The sequence below is a fragment of the Podarcis bocagei genome, assembly GCF_964188305.1.
Source record: "Podarcis bocagei genome assembly, chromosome: 1".
NCBI lineage: Eukaryota > Metazoa > Chordata > Lepidosauria > Squamata > Lacertidae > Podarcis > Podarcis bocagei.
The window spans coordinates 134,435,341-134,458,140 of NC_138125.1; the positions used below are offsets into that span (position 1 = coordinate 134,435,341).

Below are 22,800 nucleotides of genomic sequence, written 5' to 3' on the forward strand. Positions count from 1 at the left end.
TCAGCATGTAACACCTGTGCTCAGAGATCTGTACTGGTTGCCGATTTGCTACTGGGCCATGTTCACGGTGTTGCTATTAGTATACAAAGCACATAGCAACTGGGGACCAGTTTACCTATGAGATCACCTGAGCCCATATACACCCACTCAGTCACTTTGATCTGTGAACTGGCATTGTTACAAGTGCCACGTAATACCCGTTCCACATAAGAAATCAGTATTTTAGTGTGGCCACCTCCACACTGGAACTCCCTGGCTATTGATATCAGGCAGGCAACTTGCTATATACCAGGCATAGGCAAACTCGGCCTTCCAGATGTTTTGGTACTACAACTCCCATCACCCCTGACCACTGGTCCTGTTAGCTAGGGATGATGGGAGTTGTAGTCCCAAAACATCTGGAGGGCCGAGTTTGCCTATGCGTGCTACATACTCTTTTCAGTGCCTGCTGAAAACATTCTGCTTAGACAAGCTTGCCCAGATACCAGTATTTAAAATGTTGATGCATGTTTAATCTGTCTTTAGTTTATTGTTGATTTGCATTTTCTTAAATGTTTTAAATTACTATTGCTATTTTATTGATAAATGTATTGTTTTTTGTAAATGGTTTTGAGGTGGTTTTATATATACATAATCAAGCCATGTATAAATTTTATGAAATTAATAAATATTTTGTCTGCCTGTCCAATTAAGATGCAAGTCTTTATTCCAATGAGGAGGAAAACTCGCAAGGACATGCTTTCTTAAGAAACCAGAGGCCTTTCTCTTGGGCATGGCCGGCCAATTGGTGCCAAAGAAAGACAGAACATTTTTTATGTACGCAACAACGGCAGCAAGAATACTTATCGCAAAGTATTGAAAGACACAAGATCTACCCACCTTGGAAGAATGGCAGATGAAGGTGACAGACTACATGGGACTGGCAGAAATGACTGACAGAATCCGAAACCAGGGAAGAGAGACGGCGGAAGAAGATTGGAAGAAATTTAAGGACTATCTTGGGAAATATTATAAAATTAGTGAATGTTAGATTGATGTTGGACTGAATTTAAGTGGTTACTAGCTGTAATGATTAAGATAATTGGGGGGGGGGGGAAAGAAGAAAGAAAGGTGTAAAATTAAGTGAAAATTAAGGGAGAGGATTTGCTGAAGGAATAATTTGAATTGGAATTCAAAAAGGGGAGGTATGAGGAGGTCCGAGAAATAAGTTAAAAGAAAACAAGTGAGTGAAATTATATGTGTTTTTAATTTTTTGTATTTTTGTATTTTGTCTTTTTTGTATAAACTTTGAAAAGTTAATAAATATATTTTAAAAAAAAAACTCGCAAGGACATGGACTCTCGGACACTAAGTAGAACACTAAGCGGTTGGATGTTCATTTGCTGCATAATGGTTTTGACCACAATCCTCCCCCCCCCAAATCTACCACATTTTTATCTCCAGTCTTTTGAGGGTGGTATATGTCAGGAATGGGGAACCTGTGATTCTCCAGATGATGTTGGACTCCCATCAGCTATCATGGCCAAAGATCTGGAATTATAGGAGCTGCAGTCCAAAAACTTGTTGTTGTTTTTTTTTGGGGGGGGGGGCAGGATCTCTATTCCTGGAATCCCTCCCACTTTGTCCTCACAACAACCTTTTGACTTTGGTTAGACCAAGAGAGTGGCTGGCCTACCTTCAAAGGGCGACTTTTTGGCCAAGTGGAGATTTCACAGCGCTCCCTGTAGCCATTACAGTCATACCTCTGGTTGAAGTTGCTTCAGGTTGAACGCTTTCGGGTTGCGCTCCCCGGCAACCCAGAAGTAACGGAGCATGTTACTTCTGGGTTTCGCCGCTCGCGCATGCGCAGATGCTCAAAATGACGTCACACGCATGTGCGGAAGCGGCGAAATGCAACTCGCGCACGCGCAGACGCGCTGTTGCGTCTTATATTCCATTCAGGATGCGAACGGGGCTCTGGAACGGATCCCGTTCGCATCCCGAGGTACCACTGTACTGCACAACCAGTGCAGAAGGACCCTGAGGCAGAACACAAGGCGGACTTACTCAAAAAGCAGCTGTAAAATCTTATAGCACGGAGCTGAAGCAAACCTCCTCCACTCTACTCTCTGAAGCTAGACTGAAACTGTATTAATAATAATAATTTATTTGTACCCCGCCCATCTGGCTGGGTTTCCCCAGCCACTCTGGGCGGCTTCCACAGAGACCAAAAATACACTAAAATGTCACACATTAAAAACTTCTCTGAACAGGGCTGCCTTCAGATGTCTTCTGAATGTCAGGTAGTTGTTTATCTCTTTGACATCAAATGGGAGGGCGTTCCACAGGGAGGGCCCCACTACCGAGAAGGCCCTCTGCCTGGTTCCCTGTAGCTTTGCTTCTCGCAATGAGGGAACCACCAGAAGGCCCTCGGCGCTGGACCTCAGTGTCCGGGCAGAACGATGGAAGTGGAGGCGCTCCTTCAGGTATACAGGACCGAGGCCATTTAGGGCTTTAAAGGGCAACACCAACACTTTGAATTGTGCTCGGAAACATACTGGGAGCCAATGTAGGTCTTTCAAGACCGGTGTTATGTTGTCTCGGCGGCCGCTCCCAGTCACCAGTCTAGCTGCCACATTCTGGATTAGTTGTAGTTTCCGGGTCACCTTCAAAGGTAGCCCCACGTAGAGTGCATTGCAGTAGTCCAAGCGGGAGATAACGAGAGCATGCACCACTCTGGCGAGACAGTCCGCAGGCAGGTAGGGTCTCAGCCTGTGTACCAGGTGGAGCTGGTAGACAGCTGCCCTGGAAACAGGGTATTTTGTGTGTGTGTGTGTGTGGGGGGGGGGGTGTATGGGTGTGTGTGAGAAAGAGAAAGAAAAAGGGAGAGAGACAGAAGCAACTCCCCCCCATCCCTCACATACATCAGGCTGAGTACTTCTGACACCCAAATCCAAAAAGACCACTACCCAAAAAGCGACTTTAGGCAAGCCCAAGGCAACTGTGGAAAGCTCACACACCCGTTCTGTATCATGTCCCCTCAGTTTCAAATGCAACTTGCCACAAGCCATGGAAGGACTTCTGCTCAGGAAAGACAACCCTGTATCTGCCTTGGGCATGAAGGACTAGTTGTGTTTGTCTTTGGAAACAAGCCAGGAGAAAACAGAGACATCAGCTTGTTCAATGGGCTGAATAATATTACAACAAGAGCCAAGCTGAAATTTATCAGAACACTTTTCTTCTGAAAAGATGAGGCATTTCCCCTCACCCTCTAAGTAGGAGGCCACTTTGAAGAATTTTTCCCAACACTTTCTGGGGTTTTTGGGTAGTGTGGCTACCATTTCCCCTTCACAATTGTCATGGAACAATGCTAGTTAAGGTAAAGGTAAAGGGACCCCTGACCATTAGGTCCAGTCATGACCGACTCTGGGGTTGCAGCGCTCATCTCGTTTTATTGGCTGAGGGAGCCAGCTTACAGCTTCCGGGTCATGTGGCCAGCATGACTAAGCCACTTCTGACGAACCAGAGCAGCGCACGGAAACGCCGTTTACCTTCCCGCCAGAGTGGTACCTCTTTATCTACTTGCACTTTGACGTCCTTTCGAACTGCTAGGTTGGCAGGAGCAGGGACCGAGCAACGGGAGCTCACCCTGTTGCGGGGATTTGAACCGCTGACCTTCTGATTAGCAAGTCCTAGGCTCTGTGGTTTAACCCACAGCGCCACCCAATGCTAGTTAGATGATGCTAAATGATGGACAGGCTGCTGCTGCAAGCTGTACACACTTACGCACACTCTTAGGGGGAAAGGAACGTGTTGGTTCTGCTACTTCCGCTGCTAATGATGAGCCTCACCCCGAGAAACCATTGGAAAATTCTTCCTGCCCCTGGAGAGATCTTGTGAAACGGTTCCTCCCAACTTCTCTGCCCACAAGCAGGGCAGGTGGTTTTTAAGGGCCGTTTGTGCACAGCTCTAACCAAGATAAATAACTAAGGTTGTGGGAAAGGGAGTTAAACTGCTGTAGAGCACGAAACGCAACGCTGAAATGAAACGAACGGCTTCAGCCCAAGGTCAGAAACGTGTCAGCTTCTCCTTAAAGATTACAAGAAAGCAGCGGTCTCACTCCAAGAAGACAATTCCCTCAACTGTGAAGAACTAAGCTAGTTCCAGTGACAACAATAGAACAACAATTGTTTAAGGAGTCTCTCACTGCCAACAAAGAAAAGAGAACACATCTTCCTTCGGTTGACAAAAGGCATGCAAAGAAAAGTAAAGCTCCAGAGATCTCCCTCTAAGTTATGTTATCCCGCATTCTGAACAAACTAAAGCACGGCCAAATGTCCAGAAATAAAAAGGAAGGCAGCGCTGTCAGAGGAAAAACCAGGGGGTTTGGGCTGGGTGTTCATCAGTATGCGGATGATACCCAGCTCTACCTCTCCTTTAAATCAGAACCAGTGAAGGCGGTGAATGTCCTGCCTGGAGGCAGTTGGAGGATGGATGGCGGCTAACAGATTGAGGTTGAATCCTGACAAGACAGAAGTACTGTTTTTGGGGGACAGGGGGCGGGTGGGTGGGTGGGATGCCCTGGTCCTGAATGGGGTAACTGTGCCCCTTAAAGACCAGGTGCGCAGCCTGGGAGTCATTTTGGACTCACAGCTGTCCATGGAGGTGCAGGTTAATTCTGTGTCCAGGGCGGCTGTCTACCAGCTCCATCTGGTATGTAGGCTGAGACCCTACCTGCCCGCAGACTGTCTCGCCAGAGTGGTGAATGCTCTAGTTATCTCCTGCTTGGACTACTGCAACACTCTCTACATGGGGCTACCTTTGAAGGTGACCTGGAAACTGCAATTAATCCAGAATGCGGCAGCTAGACTGGTGACTGGGAGTGGCCGCCGAGAGCACATAACACCAGTTCTGAGAGATCTGCATTGGCTCCCAGTACGTTTCCGAGCACAATTCAAAGTGTTGGTGCTGACCTTTAAAGCCCTAAACGGCCTCGGTCCTGTATACCTGAAGGAGCGTCTCCACCCCCATCGTTCAGCCCGGACACTGAGATCCAGCGCCGAGGGCCTTCTGGTGGTTCCCTCATTGCGAGAAGTAAGGTTACAGGGAACCAGGCAGAGGGCCTTCTCGGTAGTGGCGCCCTCCCTGTGGAACGCCCTCCCACCAGATGTCAAAGAGAACAACAACTACCAGACTTTTAGAAGACATCTTAAGGCAGCCCTGTTCAGGGAAGTTTTTAATATTTAACGCTGTATTGTTTTTAATACTTGATTGGGAGCCGCCCAGAGTGGCTGGGGAAACTCAGCCAGATGGGCGGGGTATAAATAATAAATTATTATTATTATTATTATTATTATTATTATTATTATTATTATTATTATTATTATTATTATTATATAACTTGGTGGGATGAATGGGCGCTGCCGACAGACAGAATGTGAAAAATGATAATATTTCTTCCCCTGTTAGAGAACAGGTATCTGTTTACGTCCTCTTCTCTATACGTGAACCCCAGCAATCTAAATGTGTTCAGGAACTAAAGAGAGATTTGATTGTATTAAAAGCATTTCCTTATTGCAACAGAAGTCTTGAGGGCTGCTTTAAAAGGACGGGTAATTTTCCAAAACCTGCTCTCAAAGTTACATATATAAATAGGATTTCAGAAGATGGCATGGCCAGATGTAAGATATTATTTGATTATTGCCTCGGCAAGATCTCAGCTTTAGATTGCGCATGGCCAGTCTCTCAAATTAGGTGGTTTACTGCTTGGCAATGACAGTGCTATTTGGTTTTATTACTGGGAAGTCTGATTTTATTTTGCCAATGCTATGCTAACAGTCAGATAGTCTAAAGTACACTGAGCCAAGTATTCCAGTCTGTAAGATCTGTTAAATCTTACAGCAAGTTTTCAAAAGTAACCAAGAGCTCCATAACTTCTAAGGAAACTGAGTGTAAAAGGCAACCACAAATAACAGCTGCCTATAAAGGTATAAAGTGACTGTGCAGTTATTTGCCTTTATATAAATACACTGTAAGAAGGCTAAATAGCTTGAAAGTGCACTTTTAGCTGCGCTTCCTTTATTTTTTTTTTTTTTTTTTTGCATTTTAAAAATTTTTATTAATCTTTCCATATATATACATTAAATCCGTGTTTCATACATCTCATTCTTTTGGACTTCCTTCAACGTCCTTGACATTCATTCGTATTTATCTCTTTATAACGCATTCCAATCTTTCGTACTGCCATTAGTACCATTTTTCAGACATTGTTTTCCATAAGCAATACTTCTTAGTGTTTTACAGTGCCTCTTTAAATCCTACTAGCGTTGTGTTTACTAAACATTTGTTCTCCAGATAATCCGCAAATTTTCCCCAGTCATCTATAAATTTTTGATCCTTCATATATCTAATTTTCCCTGTTAATTTATCTAACTCCGCATATTCCGTCAATTTTAATCTCCACTCTGTTAACGTTGGGCTTTCTTCCTGCTTCCACTTCTGCGCCACCACGATTCTAGCTGCTGTTACCGCATATTGGAAGATTTTATAATCCTTTCTTTTAATATCTTTTCCGACCATACCTAATAGAAAAGCTTCGGGTTTCTTTACAAATGTGTAGCTTAATATCTTTTTGATTTCATTATAGACTTCGCCCCAGAAGCTTTTAACCTTCCCACATTCCCACCATTGGTGATAGAACGTCCCTTCTTTTTGTCTACATTTCCAACATTTGTTATCTGTTTTATACATCTTGGCTAGTTTAACGGGTGTCATATACCACCTATATAACATTTTTAACATATTCTCCCTTAGCAGTACACATGCTGTAAATTTTATATTCACTCTCCACAATTTTTCCCAATTCTCCAATTGAATATCATAGCCGAGGTCCTTTGCCCACTGAGTCATCACTTTTTTGACTTTCTCATCTTTCATGTTCCATTCTAACAGTATTTTATACATACTTGACAGATTTTTCCGATCACTGTTTATTATCTCTCTCTGAAATTTCGATGTCTTTTCATCGTAGCCCCTCTCTTTCACTTCTTTTTTAAATATCTCATTTATCTGATAGTAGCTCAGCCAATCGTATGTATATCTTTTTACCTGGTCGTATGGTTTAATTTTCCACTTCCCTCCTTCCTTCAATACCAATTCTTCGTACCTACCCCATTTTTTCCCCATATTGACTTTCTTTACACTTATTAACTCCACTGGTGATAACCAGTGTGGGGTTTTTGGTTCTAATATGTTCTTATATCTATTCCAAACTTCTATCAAAGGTCCCTTAAAGATATGGCTGCAAAATCCCTTATGTACTTTTATCTTATCTCTCCACAAATAGGCATGCCATCCAAATTTGTTCTTATACCCTTCTAAATCCAATAACTCTGTATCCTCCAACTTTATCCACTCTTTAATCCAGCAAAGGCATGCCGCTTCGTAGTACGTTCTCATGTCTGGCAGGGCGAAGCCCCCTCTTTCAGTGGTATCTGTTAATATCTTAAACTTAATTCTGGGCTTCTTTCCTTCCCAGACAAATCTAGAAATCACCCTTTGCCATTCTTTAAAGTTTTTTGTGCCCTTTATTATCGGGATTGTTTGGAATAGAAAAAGCATTTTGGGGAGTACCATCATTTTGACCATGGACACTCTGCCCCAGAGTGATAATTTCATCCTTGCCCAAATCTCCAGCTTTTTCTTAATTTCATTCCACACTGGGATATAATTATTTTGGTATAGGTCAATATTTTTATTGGTAAGCCAGAGTCCTAAATATTTAACTTTTTTAACTACTTCAATTCCTGTTTGTTCCTGTAGTGATTCTATCTTGTCTTGGTCTAAGTTTTTAACGATCATCTTTGTCTTATTCTTATTTAGTTTGAATCCAGCTAACTTCCCAAATTCCTCCATCTCCTCCAAAATTCCCTTTAAGCTGTTTATAGGATCTTCTACCGTTAATACCACGTCATCAGCATATGCTTTAACTTTATATTCGTTTGAGCCTAATGATATTCCCTTAATTTGTTTGTTTTGCCTTATTGCGTTTAGCAGAACCTCCAACACCACTATAAAGAGCAGCGGAGAGAGCGGGCAGCCCTGTCTTGTCCCTTTAGATATTTTTATATCTTCTGTTATGGCATTATTTATTATCAGCTTCGCTTTCTGTTCGGTGTATATTGCTTTTATCCCATTCCAAAATTCTTGACCCACTTCCATAATTTCTAAATTTCTCAGCATGAAGTCCCAGGTGACGTTATCGAAGGCTTTCTCCGCGTCAATAAAAATCAGACTAGCTGGCTTATCAATTCTGTCCGATAAATATTCTATTATATTAATTATGCCTCTTGTATTGTTTTTTATTTGCCTTCCCGGTAGAAAACCCGCTTGGTCCTCATGCATTATCTTCACTAATATTTTCTTGAACCTTTTTGCCAAAATTCCCGCAAAAATCTTATAATCTGTATTTAATAAGGAAATGGGTCTATAGTTTTTCACTTGGGTTGGGTCAGTATCTTGTTTTGGAATTATTGTGATAAATGCCTCCTTCCAGGTGCTTGGGATCTCTTTTTCCTTTAGGGTCTTATTCATCACCTCAACTAACGGAACCGTCAATATATCTTTCATTTCTTTATAGTAGCTCGCAGTAAACCCATCTGGGCCCGGAGCTTTACCTCTTTTCAGTTCCTTTATCACTTCCTCTACTTCCTCTCTGGAAATGGGGGCATTTAACATTTCTCTTTGCTCTATCGAAATCTTCCTTACCATTTTCTCTTTTAAATATCTCTCTATTTTCCTATTGTTGTTTCTATCCTTATTCTTGTATAATTGCTCGTAAAACTCCGTAAATCCTCTTCTAATCCCTTTTGGTTCAGTTATCTCTTCTCCGTTTATTTGTATTTTGTTTATTGTGTTTTGTTCCTTTCTCTTTTTGACTTGCCACGCAAGCCATTTTCCTGGCTTATTAGCAAATTCAAAATTTCTCTGTCTTAATCTTTTGATGTTCCACTCAACCTCCTTATTTATCAACATTGCAAATTGGGTTTGGAGGGATTTTATTTCCTGCAATATCCTTTCATTATTTGGTTTTTTAATTAGTTTTTGTTCACAATCCATAATCTGTCTCAAAATCTCCTTAGTTCTTTTTTCTTTATTTTTCCTTTTCCATGCATTTTGTTGGATGAGCAGGCCCCTCATGACGGCCTTACTCGCATCCCATACCACGTTTATTTTAACCCCTTTGTCTTGGTTATCTATGAAGTACTCCAATAATTTCGTCCGAATCTTTTCCACAAATTTTTGATCATCCCATAAGTTATCATTTAATCTCCATCTGAAAGTTCGTCCTTCAACCCCCTTCATCTCCATTATTATGGGGTTGTGGTCGGAGATAATTTTGGCCTGTATTTCAATTTTTGTAGTTCTTACTGTTAGTTCATTTGATATCCAAATTTGGTCTAATCTTGACAGTGATTCATTCGGTCCTGAGTGAAATGTAAATTGTTTCTCCATGGGGTGTCTCAATCTCCATATATCTACCAAGTTATAGTTCTTCACCATTTCAAAAAATGTCTTAGGTAGTTTCCCTCCTTCTGTCTTAGTTTTCCTTAATCTATCTATTTCTGTTGAGACCACCCCGTTCATATCTCCCATTATTATGATTTTTTGGTCCATGTAGTCAAATAATCTCTCTTCCAATGATCTGAAAAATTCTGTTTTATTGCCATTTGGTGCATAGACTCCCACTATTATCATCATTTCCCCTTGCCATTTAATGCGGACTGCGATCATTCTCCCTTCCTCATCCTTAAATAGCTGGTGTGTTTCAATGTTGTTTTTAATATATAATACTACTCCTCTTTTTTTCTTTTTATCGGAGGAGATAAACTCATTTCCTAACCTCTTATTAATAAGGATTTTCTTATGTTTACTGGCCACGTGGGTTTCTTGAAGGCATATGATATCTAAATTTTTCTTTTTTAGAATGCGTTCAATTCCATTGCGTTTTTTCTTATCATTCATTCCATTAACATTCCAATTCCATAGTTTTAAAGACATATTATTTTAGGTGCTACTCTGAGTTAGTTGTTACTCTGTAACCTTTCTGTTTCCTCTCCTTCTTCCTCCTCCTCTTCTTCTTCTAGTTCTCCTCTACTTTGTTCTTCCTCTTCACCTAACTCTAAATCCTCCCTCAATCTAGATCTACCTTCTGCACCCTTCTCCTCTTCCTCTCCCACTTGGAGCTCTTTATATCTTCTTGTGAATTTTCCTATTTCTTCGGGACTAGTCAATCTTCTTTTAACACCTTTATAAAAGAAAGAGACCCCTTCCGGAAATTCCCATCGGAAGTCAATTCTATTCTTTTTAAGTAGTTGAACTAGTGGTTTATACGATTCCCTCCGTTTAAGCAACCTTATGGGGATGTCTTTAAATAAAATAATATAATGCCCATCGATGTATAATCTTTTTTCCCTGTTTCTTTGCAAAACCAAATTTCTCATCTCTCTGTCTTTAAATGTAACTAAACAGTCCCCTGGATATTTCCTGGCTTTATTTGTTTTAATTTTCATTCTATACGCATTTATGATTGTTCTAGCCACATCTTCCTCTTCCACTTCCATCCACTGTGCTATTGCCTTCACTAATCTTTCTTTTATATTCTCGTTTTGTACTTCTGGAATTTGTCTCAATCTTAAGTTAATCTCCCTCTGTTTTAGATCGTTCATTGCGATGGAGTCTTTAATTTCTTCCTGTATTTTGTTTAACTCTACTATCTCATTTCTCAATCTTTCCTCCTCTCGCTTCATCTCTTTCATTTCCTGCTTTGTCTTTTTTAGTCCCTCGTCCACTCTTTTTGAAACCTCTTTAATCTGTCCTTTTAGCTCGCTTACTGTCTCTTCAATCTTTTTGTCCATTTTTCCGATTTTGTTGTCCACCTGTTCCAATTTTGTTTCCAAATTTTTTTCGCTTTGTTTTATTTCTGCGAACATCCTCAGTATTTCTGTCCTAAATTCTGTTTCTTGTTTTGAAGCTCTCCTATCAGTTGGGGTACCTCCCTCTGCCCCTTTCTTCTGCGTATGTGACATTGTCCTTAAACCTTGGGAATTCCTTTTATGCCGAAAAAAAAAGAAAAAAGAAAAAATGTAAATGTATTCCTTATAGTTAAACTATTCAGCTTTCAAATAGCCCCCAAGAGGTCTTAGTCCCTCGGGATAGTATAAACCTTCTTAAATTTAACCACTTGAAATAGTCCCTTGAAGTCACAGAGTCTGTTTCCCCAACAGAAAAAAAAGAAAAAATAAATAAAAAAAAAACTATCCCTCCCCTCCAGAGATTTTAAAGAGGTTAGTTAGGTCCACCAACCAGATTCTAATTACACTCTTCCCGCCTCAATTCAGACCCTTCCACCCACTCTTTAACAACCACTTTAACAACCACTTTAACAACCACTTAGCCTGTGAGAGTCTGAATCTCCAGTTAATCTTTTCCAGAGTTTAGGTGCAATGCTTAATTTAGTCCAGCAGGGGGAGTCAGTTCTTAAGCAGAGTTCTTAAGTGTAAAGAGAGTTAGTCAATTAGTCTTTCCTGTTTGTGGATTCACGCTGTTCACACTGTTCTTCCCCCGTTCCTGCCTCTTCCCGTGGCCCAAATATTAAGTCCAAAAAAAAGATAGACAGAGCATAACAAACATAGCAGATAAAGAAAGCTCCCAAACAGCAATACAATAGCAAACGTGATTCCGAATGTCCAAAGAGTAGTCTTCCCTACCCCCGGAGTTTTCTTATAAACCACTTGGCGTAATGTCTCACAGGAATCTTAGTAAAAGTCCTCTTAACAGTAATCTCCTTTTGTCTTTTTTTATGTAGATTGCTCTTTGTAGTTCTGTGTCTCCGTTGCCATGACGACTAAATTTTTTTCTAGTACCGCATTTCTCTGCCCTCCCTCGGTTGTTTCCCTTTCCCCTCTACAGTGGGAGAGGGTCTAATTTCAAAGTGAGTCAGTGGGGGAGGGACGGACAATGTAGCCACTAGCAGTAACTTACTTTCTCCTTCGGCTCTGCAAACCACACTGCGTCTTTTCCCACTGAAGACAAGCTAACGCTGAACTCGGCTGTTTCTCTTTCTTCTCAGATACTTCCTTACGCTCTCCCCTTTGCAATTTCCAGCACTCTTTCTGCGTATCTGAGTTTCTTTGTATCGAGGGCAAGGCGCTTAGCCTGCAGGCTTGAGGCTTCGCTAATTCGCCGCTGTAATGGCTGTAATGGCTGCCCAAATTGCCGTCTCTCGTTCCGTCGCTCTCTTCGCCTTTATACAAAGGCTACCTGACGACCAGATGAGTGACACCTTCGCACTGCTGGGCACCAAGACCTCTGGATACCCTCCAGAGGGTTAGCGGGAGTTTTGTCGCCCTCAAAAACTCCCAATTCGGCCGAAAAGCTAGAGCTCTCTCCGGAGAGACAAACCCTCGCCTGCAACCGGATCCGCGCCCGCCGGAAGTCTCAGCTGCGCTTCCTTTAAGGCTGTGGTGGCTACAGAAATCTTCATAAGCACAATACGCCTGCAGTCCTCTCTGTTTCGTTTTATTTTTTACGTTTTATTTGTTAGATGTGGATGCTTTGTGACTTAACTATTCAATTTAGACATGCTTTACATTCTTCAAGCCATTATTTTGTATTAATGGCTTAGATTTGTTTCCATTCCTGCTTTTATTTTTGTGATTGCGAATGGCGATATAAATAATTTTATGCCAAATAATTTGAAATGTGATTTGCTCTTTTCTTCTTCAATGTATTTTTATTGTTCTTTTCAAACAAAAACGAGGGGGGGGGGGACACCCTTGCAGGCAATTGCAAGTATAAGAACAAGGACTCGATGGGGTTGGACTCGATGGCCCTTGTGGTCTCTTCCAACTCTATGATTCTATTACACTGGCATGAATTAGAAGGTTACATTGTAAAATCATCCGTGTCTAAGCCTGTGTCTCCTGACATGACTATGCGCGGCCAGTGGTTGCCACATCTGTGCTAGTGAACTGGATAAAAGGATAGCTAGGCCCTTGAGGAGCATGAAAACCAAAACCTATAGCCCTCTTAAAAGGTAAAGGGACCCCTGACCTTTAGGTCCAGTCGTGACCGACTCTGGGGTTGTGGCGCTCATCTAGCTTTACTGGCCGAGGGAGCCGGCGTACAGCTTCCGGGTCATGTGGCCAGCATGACTAAGCTGCTTCTGGCGAACCAGAGCAGCGCACGGAAACGCCGTTTACCTTCCTGCCGGAGCGGTACCTATTTTATCTACTTGCACTTTGATGTGCTTTCGAACTGCTAGGTTGGCAGGAGCTGGCACCGAGCAACGGGAGCTCACCCCGTCGCGGGGATTCGAACTGCCGACCTTCTGATCGGCAAGTCCTAGGCTCTGTGGTTTAACCCACAGCACCACCCACGTCCTTAGATGTCTAATTAAATTGACTTATCTTAACACTGTTTAGAGGCTTGGCCTCTTTCTTTCTTTCTTTCTTTCTTTCTCCCACCCTCCCTCCCTCCCTCCTGTTTCTTTTTTTTTCTTTGCTGACTCTCCAAAGACCCTCTCATGTCACCTTCTCAGGGTCATACTATATATAAATGACAGGGGAACCATGTTTGTTCTGTCCGGTGGCCCTCAATTATGGATCTCCCTCTCGTCAGAGTTGCTCCTGACACAGTCGCCATATTTCCCCCCCGCCAGGTATCCAAGATACACTTCTTTGCGCAGGCTTTGGGGAGCAGCCGAGTTATTTAAGACTGGACTGGTCCTTCCCCGCTTCTGCGCAGTAATAAACTTTGTAATTTAATTTTGGTTTTAAGGTTATTTAATGTGTTTCATTGAATGTAGGTTCCCTGAAATGGTTCTTTGTCCAACGGCACCCGGTCTTTATCCCAAGCCCTGTCCACTTGGCCTGGCTGTCCAGGATTCAAATAAAGAGATGGTGGGCAAGCCCAATGGCCGGCCTAGGAATTCCCCAATGGACGGTCGCCTAGCTGTGGTCTTGCTTCCCAGCGGTAGGATTTTGGTGCGATGAGCCGCAAAGCGTGTTCTCCTTCACGGAGAGCACGTGTTGCGGTGGGGGCCGCCAGGACACTCCAAAGTTTGGGGCGGGCTAATTGATCGTTGGCCACTGATGCGATTGGGGCTTCCCTTGCTGTTGGGAAGAAGTTAATGTTGCCATTTGCTGATTGACAGCCAGAAATGCTAAATCTCTTTGCACGAGGCTTCCTCTTTTCGCCCGTGCATCGGATTGCCTGCCCCCCCCCCTAGAATTAGGGTTGTTCGCTTTGACCTTGCTATGCCTGTCATGGGGTCGTCTGCTCTTGGGGCAGGGGCCCGGTAGGAAATTTTGTTCATTTGGCTGATTGGCTGGGGCCATTTGGTTTTTGCCTACAGCGTAGCAAATCGTCACAACTTGTAAGGTTGCAGTTAGGCATTGGTTTATGGTTTGGTTGGTTGAGGGGCATGGATTGGCTGTGCCTGCCCCTCTAATACTGCTGCTGCAAGGGATTCCGTTAAAGAAATCAGGAGCTAACTATTGCTTCTCCACCCTGCCAAGGGGGCTCGGGCCATTGCAAGAGCCCCTGGCTGCATTTGGGGAGGGCTGAGGGCAGGTTCCCTGCTCCGTCGCTACCCCCAAGTGTATTCCCCTTTTCTGACTTTCGCATCATGCGGAATGTCAGTCTGTCCCCCACGGGGGGGGGGGGGGGGAGACCGTCGCAACCAATGCCTAAGCAACCACTCACATTTTTGTATTTTAATAAAGCTGTGGCCAAAATTATGCCAAAAACCTTAAACAAAAATTCTGTGTGGTGTGTGAGTTATTGGGGTGGCCCTGGGGACCTCGACACGGAATTGTCGCCCGCCCCGTGACCGGGCAAGCGGCCAATTTGGAACCTTGCAGTGGGGGGCAGGTAACAAATTCAAACAACCAAGCAAGCCTGCGCAACTCACAGAGTGTTTTTAAACAAAAGATGTGCTCAGATTGGGGGTGAAGGCCAGCTCCCCCTCCCAATATCTCCCCTTTCCTCACACTGCTCCCTTTTTTGTTTGTTTTTGCTTCCAGTCTGTCTCTCATAATGGAAGCTATCTGAGCTGGGAAGAAAAGGATGTCAAGCGATAGCAAGCAGAGAGGAAGACGGGGGAAAGTTTAATTTCCCTTACAGCATGTGCGTTCTATTGCAAATATTACCCCAGGCTCCAGTTTAGACATGAATGAGGAAGGGGAAAGGGGAAAAACCACACACGGCCGCCCTCACCGAACATCCTTGTTTGTTTATGAGAGAGGGCCAGCCGACACCATAGCTTTTCATCTGTACCTGCGCATTTTGCTGATGGTCTGGTGCAAATACCAAGAGATTTCCTAGCATGCAATTCCTGTAAATGAAAGCGTGCTCCACTTCCTTGGACTCCGGACAAATGCTCGCCCTACCCAGTGGGGCAAGCCAGTCTTGCTTAATAGGGAAAGAAATAAAATATTCACATCTGCGCGAGTAAAATATTTATATCTGCAACAGAATTATGGGCTTTTGAAATGCGCACTCTGTTAATGTATCGGCAACGAACAAGCCAAGCCCCACCACTGTCTAAGCCAGTATTGTCTGCGTTGATTGGAAGCAACTTTTGAATGTCTCCAGAAGAGCGATTTTTCCAGCTGCTAATATCAGAGACTGTTTTAACTGGAGATTCCAGGGACTGAACTGGAAACCTTCTTTCCTTACTGGGCAGGGCCTGTTTCCCTTTCCGTCCAAGGAAGTGGAATCAACCTTGAAATGTTTGGAGATGCACGGCTGAAAGGTAACCCTATAGCTCAATCACGGGGGCTCTTGTGTGACCGATTCCCCTTCCTCCAAAATAAGCAGCCAACGTTGCATTAAGCGTTCCTTTAAAAAAAAAAAAAAGATTTCCCTCCAAGTTGCCTCGAGGGCAGCTCTTGAACCAATAGGTGGGATGCAAGTTACCTGTCGCAGTGGTTGCACTTGAAGGGTTTTGCCCCTGTGTGTTTCCTGTAGTGTCGCGTGAGCTCGTCGCTTCGTGCAAAACGCCACTCGCACCCTTCCCACGAACACTTGTAAGGCTTCTCACCTGCAAAGAAGACCGAAGAAGTTTTGTCAGTGTCAACCAAAAGCTGGAGTGTCTGGTGTTGTAAACAAAAATTGCCCTTTTCCCTTATGGGGTATCCAAGAGCCCATGTAGAGTCCTTACATAGGTTCCCTATTGGTAGGAGAAAATAACAGAGGCCATCCAGAGAATATTGAGAAGCAAAGCAGCTAGTAAGCTTGATCTTTATTGAACTGTTGCAACAGGGCGCTCCCCTCACCCGCAGGAGAGAGGAGGGACCCAGAAAAATGGCATGCAAGGCCTTATAAAGACTTTTGAAATTCCCATCCTGTAGATCAAGACCACCCCCAGAAACATCATACATACATCACAGAAGGGGTGTAACCTAAGACCACCCCTCAGATACATCATACCTACATCACAAAAAAGGTGGTCTAAAACAGAAATTCCTTCCAGTAGCACCTTAAAGACCAACTAAGTTAGTTCTTGGTATGAGCTTTCGTGTGCATGCACACTTCTTCAGATACACTGTATCTGAAGAAGTGTGCATGCACACGAAAGCTCATACCAAGAACTAACTTAGTTGGTCTTTAAGGTGCTACTGAAAGGAATTTTTTTATTTTGACTATGGCAGACCAACACGGCTACCTATCTACTACTAAAACAGAAATTGTGAATGTTGTTTTTCTCCTGTCGTTGTTTATCTCCTGTCTGGCAGGTTACTTGATTGGATTGCCTGGGGAGCCAGGCCAGTCTTTTGTAATGATAAATACTTAGTTCCTGGGCCAGGTCACAGGCTCACACCCTATTCATATCTTAAATATGCCCTTAAGACAGGATTTGTGAGGAAAGAGACAATGGGGAGGTTTCCCACTTTGACCTTGCAGACAAAACATTTGCTCAGTTTAGGAATCAAAATGGTTCCAGATTGGTCTTCCTGTGCTGATCTATGTACGTGCTTGGTTGGTACACTTATGAACATTACCATATATCTAAGACCATAAAATTCCTATCACAGTGGTCACCAATATCTTACATGCCAAAGAGGAGGGTTGTATTGCTGCCAGATCATCATGGCCTCTCCAAGTTGTCTATGTACCCTGAACAAACCAGGAGATTTCAGTTTCCAAGCCCTCCTGATATCACCTCTCCTTCTGAAATCAAGGGATTAGGGGGGTGGGGCGCGATTGTGGTGGATTTTTTTGGTGTGTGTGTGTTTTTAAGGGTTTTTCAAGGGCTTCCATAAGTTTAGACGGTATTTGCGGGCTTTTTCAATGGCGTTCCCAATATACGCAATTTCACTTAAATGCACAGTGCCTCAGAACATAACCCATGCATAAATAGGCCTGTAATAAGAAACTAGTGCAGGAACCAAGATATTCTGAGGCAGACCCTTAAAGCTGCCTTTGAAATCTGAGGCTGTGAAACTCTTATGACACTTATGAAAGTGGCTCATTTACTACAGGAAGCACTGGTTCTATTTTCAATGATTAGCACTGTAATTGATTTCTTATTTTTTTACCAAAAAAATAATAATCAAAAAATAAAATTTGACCAACAGCCCAGTTTCATCTATTCTGGATGGGCCCATTCACACATGAAAGTTGCATTCATCTAGTAGTTTAGGTCTAGGTTTGAAATATGTATGTGTGAACTGGTGCTAGGTGATGGTGCAGTTATGTTTTAACCCTAGCTACCGTATTTTTCGCTCTATAGGACGCACTTTCCCCCCTCCAAAAATTAAGGGGAAATGTGTGTGCATCCTATGGAGCGAATGCAGGCTCCTTGGCTTCAGCGATAGCAACGCGAAGCCTCCGAAGCGCACAGGGAGCGCTCCCTCCATGCTCCAGAGGCTTCGCATTGTTTTCGCTGAAGCCTGGAGAGCAAGAGGTGTTGGTGCGCACCGACCCCTCTCGCTCTCCAGGCTTCAGGGATAGCTGCCTGAAGTCTTCGGAGCGCAGCGCGAGTTCCCACTGTGCTCCGCAGCCTTCGGGTTCCTTTCGCTGAAGCCACGAGAGCAAGACTCTCCTGGCTTCAGCAGAGAGGGAGAGCTGCGCATCACCCCTTCAGCCAAGCGGGAGGAGAAATGGAAGGGGCTCCGTTTCTCCTGCTGCTTCGCTGAAAGGGGCGCTGCGCAGAGAGGGGGAGGATTTTTCCCCCCTTGTTCTCCCTCTCTAAAACAAGGTGCGTCCTATAGAGTGAAAAATACGGTAAATGAGACCTGATTTGCAACAGAAGCAAATGATTTTAACAGCAGGCAATGATGCTTCTTCTGTGGGATGAAACCAGGGGCACCACAGAGATACTTAAGAGAGATACTGTCATTTCATTTTTGCTCCCCTTCTCTTGCAAAAGTCTGCCAATGTGCTTGTCACCATCACAACTGACGAAGCATTCTGCTCTTTGAAAGATGGTGTTGATCCAAACCAGAGGGAGGACCGCCAGCGAATGTTACAGCATCCTTTCAGCCTAGGTCTCCTCTCTCCAATCTAGTTGTCATTCAGACAGCACCTAGTTGCAGACAGTGGACGGCTCCAATATCTGCGTATTTTAACATGAGAAAGAATCCTGATACTGAAACCAAACACACACAGTATTCAATACGCAGCTACACATTCAGTATGCAGCTCAGCAAGAACAAAAGGTGGGCCCAATAGCAAAAGCGAGTACACAGTAAAAGAAGAACAACAGTCTTCATTGTTGCTTCCTTAATAAGGAACTGTCAGCACCAGGGAAGAGGAAAATATTTTTAAAATACTGGAAATCACCTTAAAGATGCCCTTTAAAGCTCGTTCACAGCCACTGCCTTCAAGAGACAGGCTTCTTGAATCCTAAACACTGATGTGTCTTCTGTGTTATTTATTATTAGCAAGAGCAAGGAGAGAAATGGGAGATCTGATTGCTTTATAGCCCAAATCTAAGAGAAACCACATATTCAAGGAGTGGGCAAATGGAGAGAGGAGAAAAGCTGAAACAGGCCCAAATTAATCTCCAGTTTAAGCCCCGAAATTATAATGAAGCTAACACAAGCATCTCTCATCAGGGCCCAAGGAAGGCAAAAAGAGAGAGGCTTCTCTGTGATTAGTCATTTACGAAACATTACTGATTGCAAGCTAGGCTCTGCTACTCCAAAGATAAAGTGGAAATCTGGCACAAGCAGATGAGGAGAATGGGCAGAGATATCTCCTACAGTTCAGCAAGCAGAGCCTTTTATCCTCAGCTCAGATGGGTTTCCAAATGAAAGAGAGAGAGAGGGATCTAAAACTGAAAGGCAGAGCAATGAAGAAAGGAAACTCTATACAAAATTGAAGCAGGTGTAGCAAAGCCAAACACCCATTGATCCACCAGCCCATCAGTCAAGTGATCTCGTCTCTCAAGGCAATAAATGAGAAAACAGGGTAGCTGGATCATGCGAAGAGGGCTGGGGTTCCTGAGCCTTTAAAGTTATGGGGGACGAGGGGATTTCAGCAGGTGTAGCTTGTGACTCCAGCTACACCTGCTGAAATCCTCACCCTTCCACACAACAGGTGAAGATGCAGGAACCCTGTTCCATTTTGCATCCCAGTAGTGATGTATGGAAGTGAGAGCTGGACCATAAAGAAGGCTGATCGCCAAAGAATTGATGCTTTTGAATTATGGTGCTGGAGGAGACTCCTGAGAGTCCCATGGACTGCAAGAAGATCCAACCTCTCCATTCTGAAGGAAATCAGCCCTGAGTGCTCACTGGAAGGACAGATCGTGAAGCTGAGGCTCCAATATTTGGCCACCAGAGAAGACTCCCTGGAAAAAACCCTGATGTTGGGAAAGATGGCGGGCACAAGAAGGGGGACGCCAGAGGACGAGATGGTTGGATAGTGTTCTCGAAGCTACCAGCATGAGTCTGACTAAACTGTGGGAGGCAGTGGAAGACAGGAGTGCCTGGCGTGCTCTGGTCCATGGGGTCACGAAGAGTCGGACACGACTAAACAACAACAACCTTAGGGGAAAGTGAGGGGGGAAGTGGGGGGTAGAGTTCTAGGTTGTTGTTTTTTTAAAGTGCATTGTTTCATTTCATATAACGTATTGGAACTCTCTTGAATTCAAGAGTTCTCAATGGCTCAAAACCGCTAAGACATGTCAATACATATAATGTTGGAAATGTAAAGAAAAAGAAGGAACATTTTATCATATGTGGTGGGAATGTAAAAAAGTAAAGAACTTCTGGGAAATGATATATAATGAGATGAAAAAGATGCTGAAATATACATTTTTTAAAAAAATCAGAAGCATTTTTACTTGGTATTATAGGTCAGGACATTAATAGGCAAGATGTTAAATTGTTTTTATATGCAACAACTGTGGCAAGAGTATTGTTAGCCCAGAAATGGAAACAAGAAGAAAATCCGGCGAAAGAAGAATGGCAGACGGAATTAATGGACTATGCAGAATTGGACAAAATGACAGGAAGGATTCGAAACCTGCGGGACGAGAGATTTACAGAAGATTGGAAGAAGTATATGAATTATTTGAAGAGCAACTGTAATCAACAAATCATGCTAGTAGGACTACAAGAAGTTTTGTAAGGAGAAATATATGAAGTGTTACAAAGTAGACAAAGATAGAGATATTGGTTATGTGTTTGAAATGTAATAGGGAAGATAAGAAATGCATACTAAGAGATTAGACTGGAAAATTTTCAGGCAGGATTGATGGAAGTCAAAAAAATTGAATAAGATATAAAAGTATGTTTAATTACTGTTGAAAATGCTATGTTAAAAAACTAATAATATATATATATATATATATATATATATATATATATATATATATATATATATATAAATACATGTCAATACATATGTCTCATGAGTGCCTTTGAGCATGAGAAGAATGCCCTCCCCTCTGTACAGCAAAAGGTATGTGTCTTAATGCAATTTAAAATAAAGCAGAACAGCGAGGACAAACAGATTGCTCATTTTTAGGCCAGACTTCACGCCTTCCCAAATGTTGTAACACAGTTTCCGGCTCAAAACACACTTTGAAATGCATGTTTTAAGACAGAAATTATTATTATTATTATTATTATTATTATTATTATTATTATTATTATTATTATTATTATTATTATTACCGCACCCATCTGGCTGGGTTTCCAGTATTTTAAAATAAGTTTAAAAGTACACATAAAAATGCCAACTTTCATATGGGTTGAATAATTTTTAAAAAGCAGAATAATGTGGAAGCAGGGCACAAATTGTATATTATACACCTTGCACAGCAAACACAACTGCTCCAGCAACACGCTATTTACTCCAGTGCCTTGTGCAACAAATGACCTGGCCATGTGGCTCTCTGACACTGGTTTATAAAAGATGCACCTATTATGTAAACGATATCTTATGCAGAAAATGACTGCTTAACGCCATGTATCCAGGAACAGCATCAGCTACATGAAGCATGGACTAGCCTTTCAACTGTCAACCTACTGAAGCAGGGAGATGCATGGTTTTATACCCTACTGTTCCCTGACCTGTTGGGATTGAGGACAGGTCATCAGTCAAAATAACAGAATGCACACCTATTCTCATGAAGACAAGACTAAAAGCATCCACTTTCATAAAGGGAAGGTGCTGGAGACAGTATTGTGTAGTTCCTGACTAGGCTAGCTTATCAGACCCCATCTTGTCCAGAAACTGAAGCAACCCGGCTCCTAGCCCTCTTCCTTCTAGGATAAAGGATCCATCGTTTTCTACAGCAGCTTGAGATTTTCCAACACTGATTTGCCATGGAAGTGAGTAATTCCCTTGGTACCCAATTCAACGATCCAAGATCTAACGTAACAAACAAAATATCTTGCAGCCACTAATTGGGGTGGCCTTCAGCGATACCAGCTGAAAAAATACGACCCAAGATGGATAATCTTGACAGCAGTGCTGCACGGACGCTGTTAAAGCCTTCTGGAGTGTATTTTGACTTATTTCAGCGTCAGATATCCCTCCAACATCTATGATAGCTGAGCTCCGGGGGCATTCCAGAGTAGCTTTGCCAAGCACCGAGACTAGCCTTCTTTTCAGATTCTTTTCTTTTGTAACACGAGCTGCCTTGCTGCCAAATGTCAGACAGTGTCTCTTGTGTTCCCAGGCACTGCACGCTTGCATACTGTATGCAGTGCAGAGGACAAAACAGAAAGACAAAGGAAAATGTGACCTTTAAAAGCCGCTGTCTAAAGGAATCCTTGACCCTCAGACCTCAGCCAAGATTCGGCTGCTCCCTGCCCCCCTTGACAGCTCGTCAAAACTTCAAAGCAAAATGCAGGGAAAGGGAACAGTGACAATCTCATTACATAATATCTCATTAATGCTTTCCTTTCCCTGAAAACAATTAAAGAAAGCATCACTTGGTTATCTCACCCTCTGATAAGTGCAATGGCCTCCAGGAAAATAATAATCTAAATTTAAATTTCTTATGGCAAGGACTGCTTTTTTTAAAGGCATGTTACAGTTGCATCCCACAGATTGCAATCTGGGTTTCATAAGTGCTAAATCTTTGGGACCTTCTTGCATCTTCTCACATTGTGTACTGTTGTGCTGTGTTTTACGGACAAGGAGCAGAAGAAATAAGCATTTAAGGAACGAATGCAGAAAATGGATTCTGAGAGGTTGCTTTATTGTATACTGTAGTCACAATATAGCCATTCTGTAAAGGTAAAGGGTCCTTTACCTTTCATGGGCAACTCTGGGGTTGCAGGGCTCATCTCACTT

The 22,800-nt window shown here is 42.9% G+C and overlaps 1 protein-coding gene across 1 annotated transcript in view; it reads right to left on the reverse strand.

Moving 5' to 3' along the window:
- Nucleotides 1–22,800, reverse strand: part of KLF7 (KLF transcription factor 7) — a 97,297-nt gene that overhangs the window by 6,956 nt on the left and 67,541 nt on the right. The window contains exon 4 of the mRNA XM_081183018.1: nt 15,961–16,084. Coding sequence (XP_081039144.1) covers nt 15,961–16,084 — 124 coding nt within the window. The remainder of the gene's footprint in view (nt 1–15,960; nt 16,085–22,800) is intronic.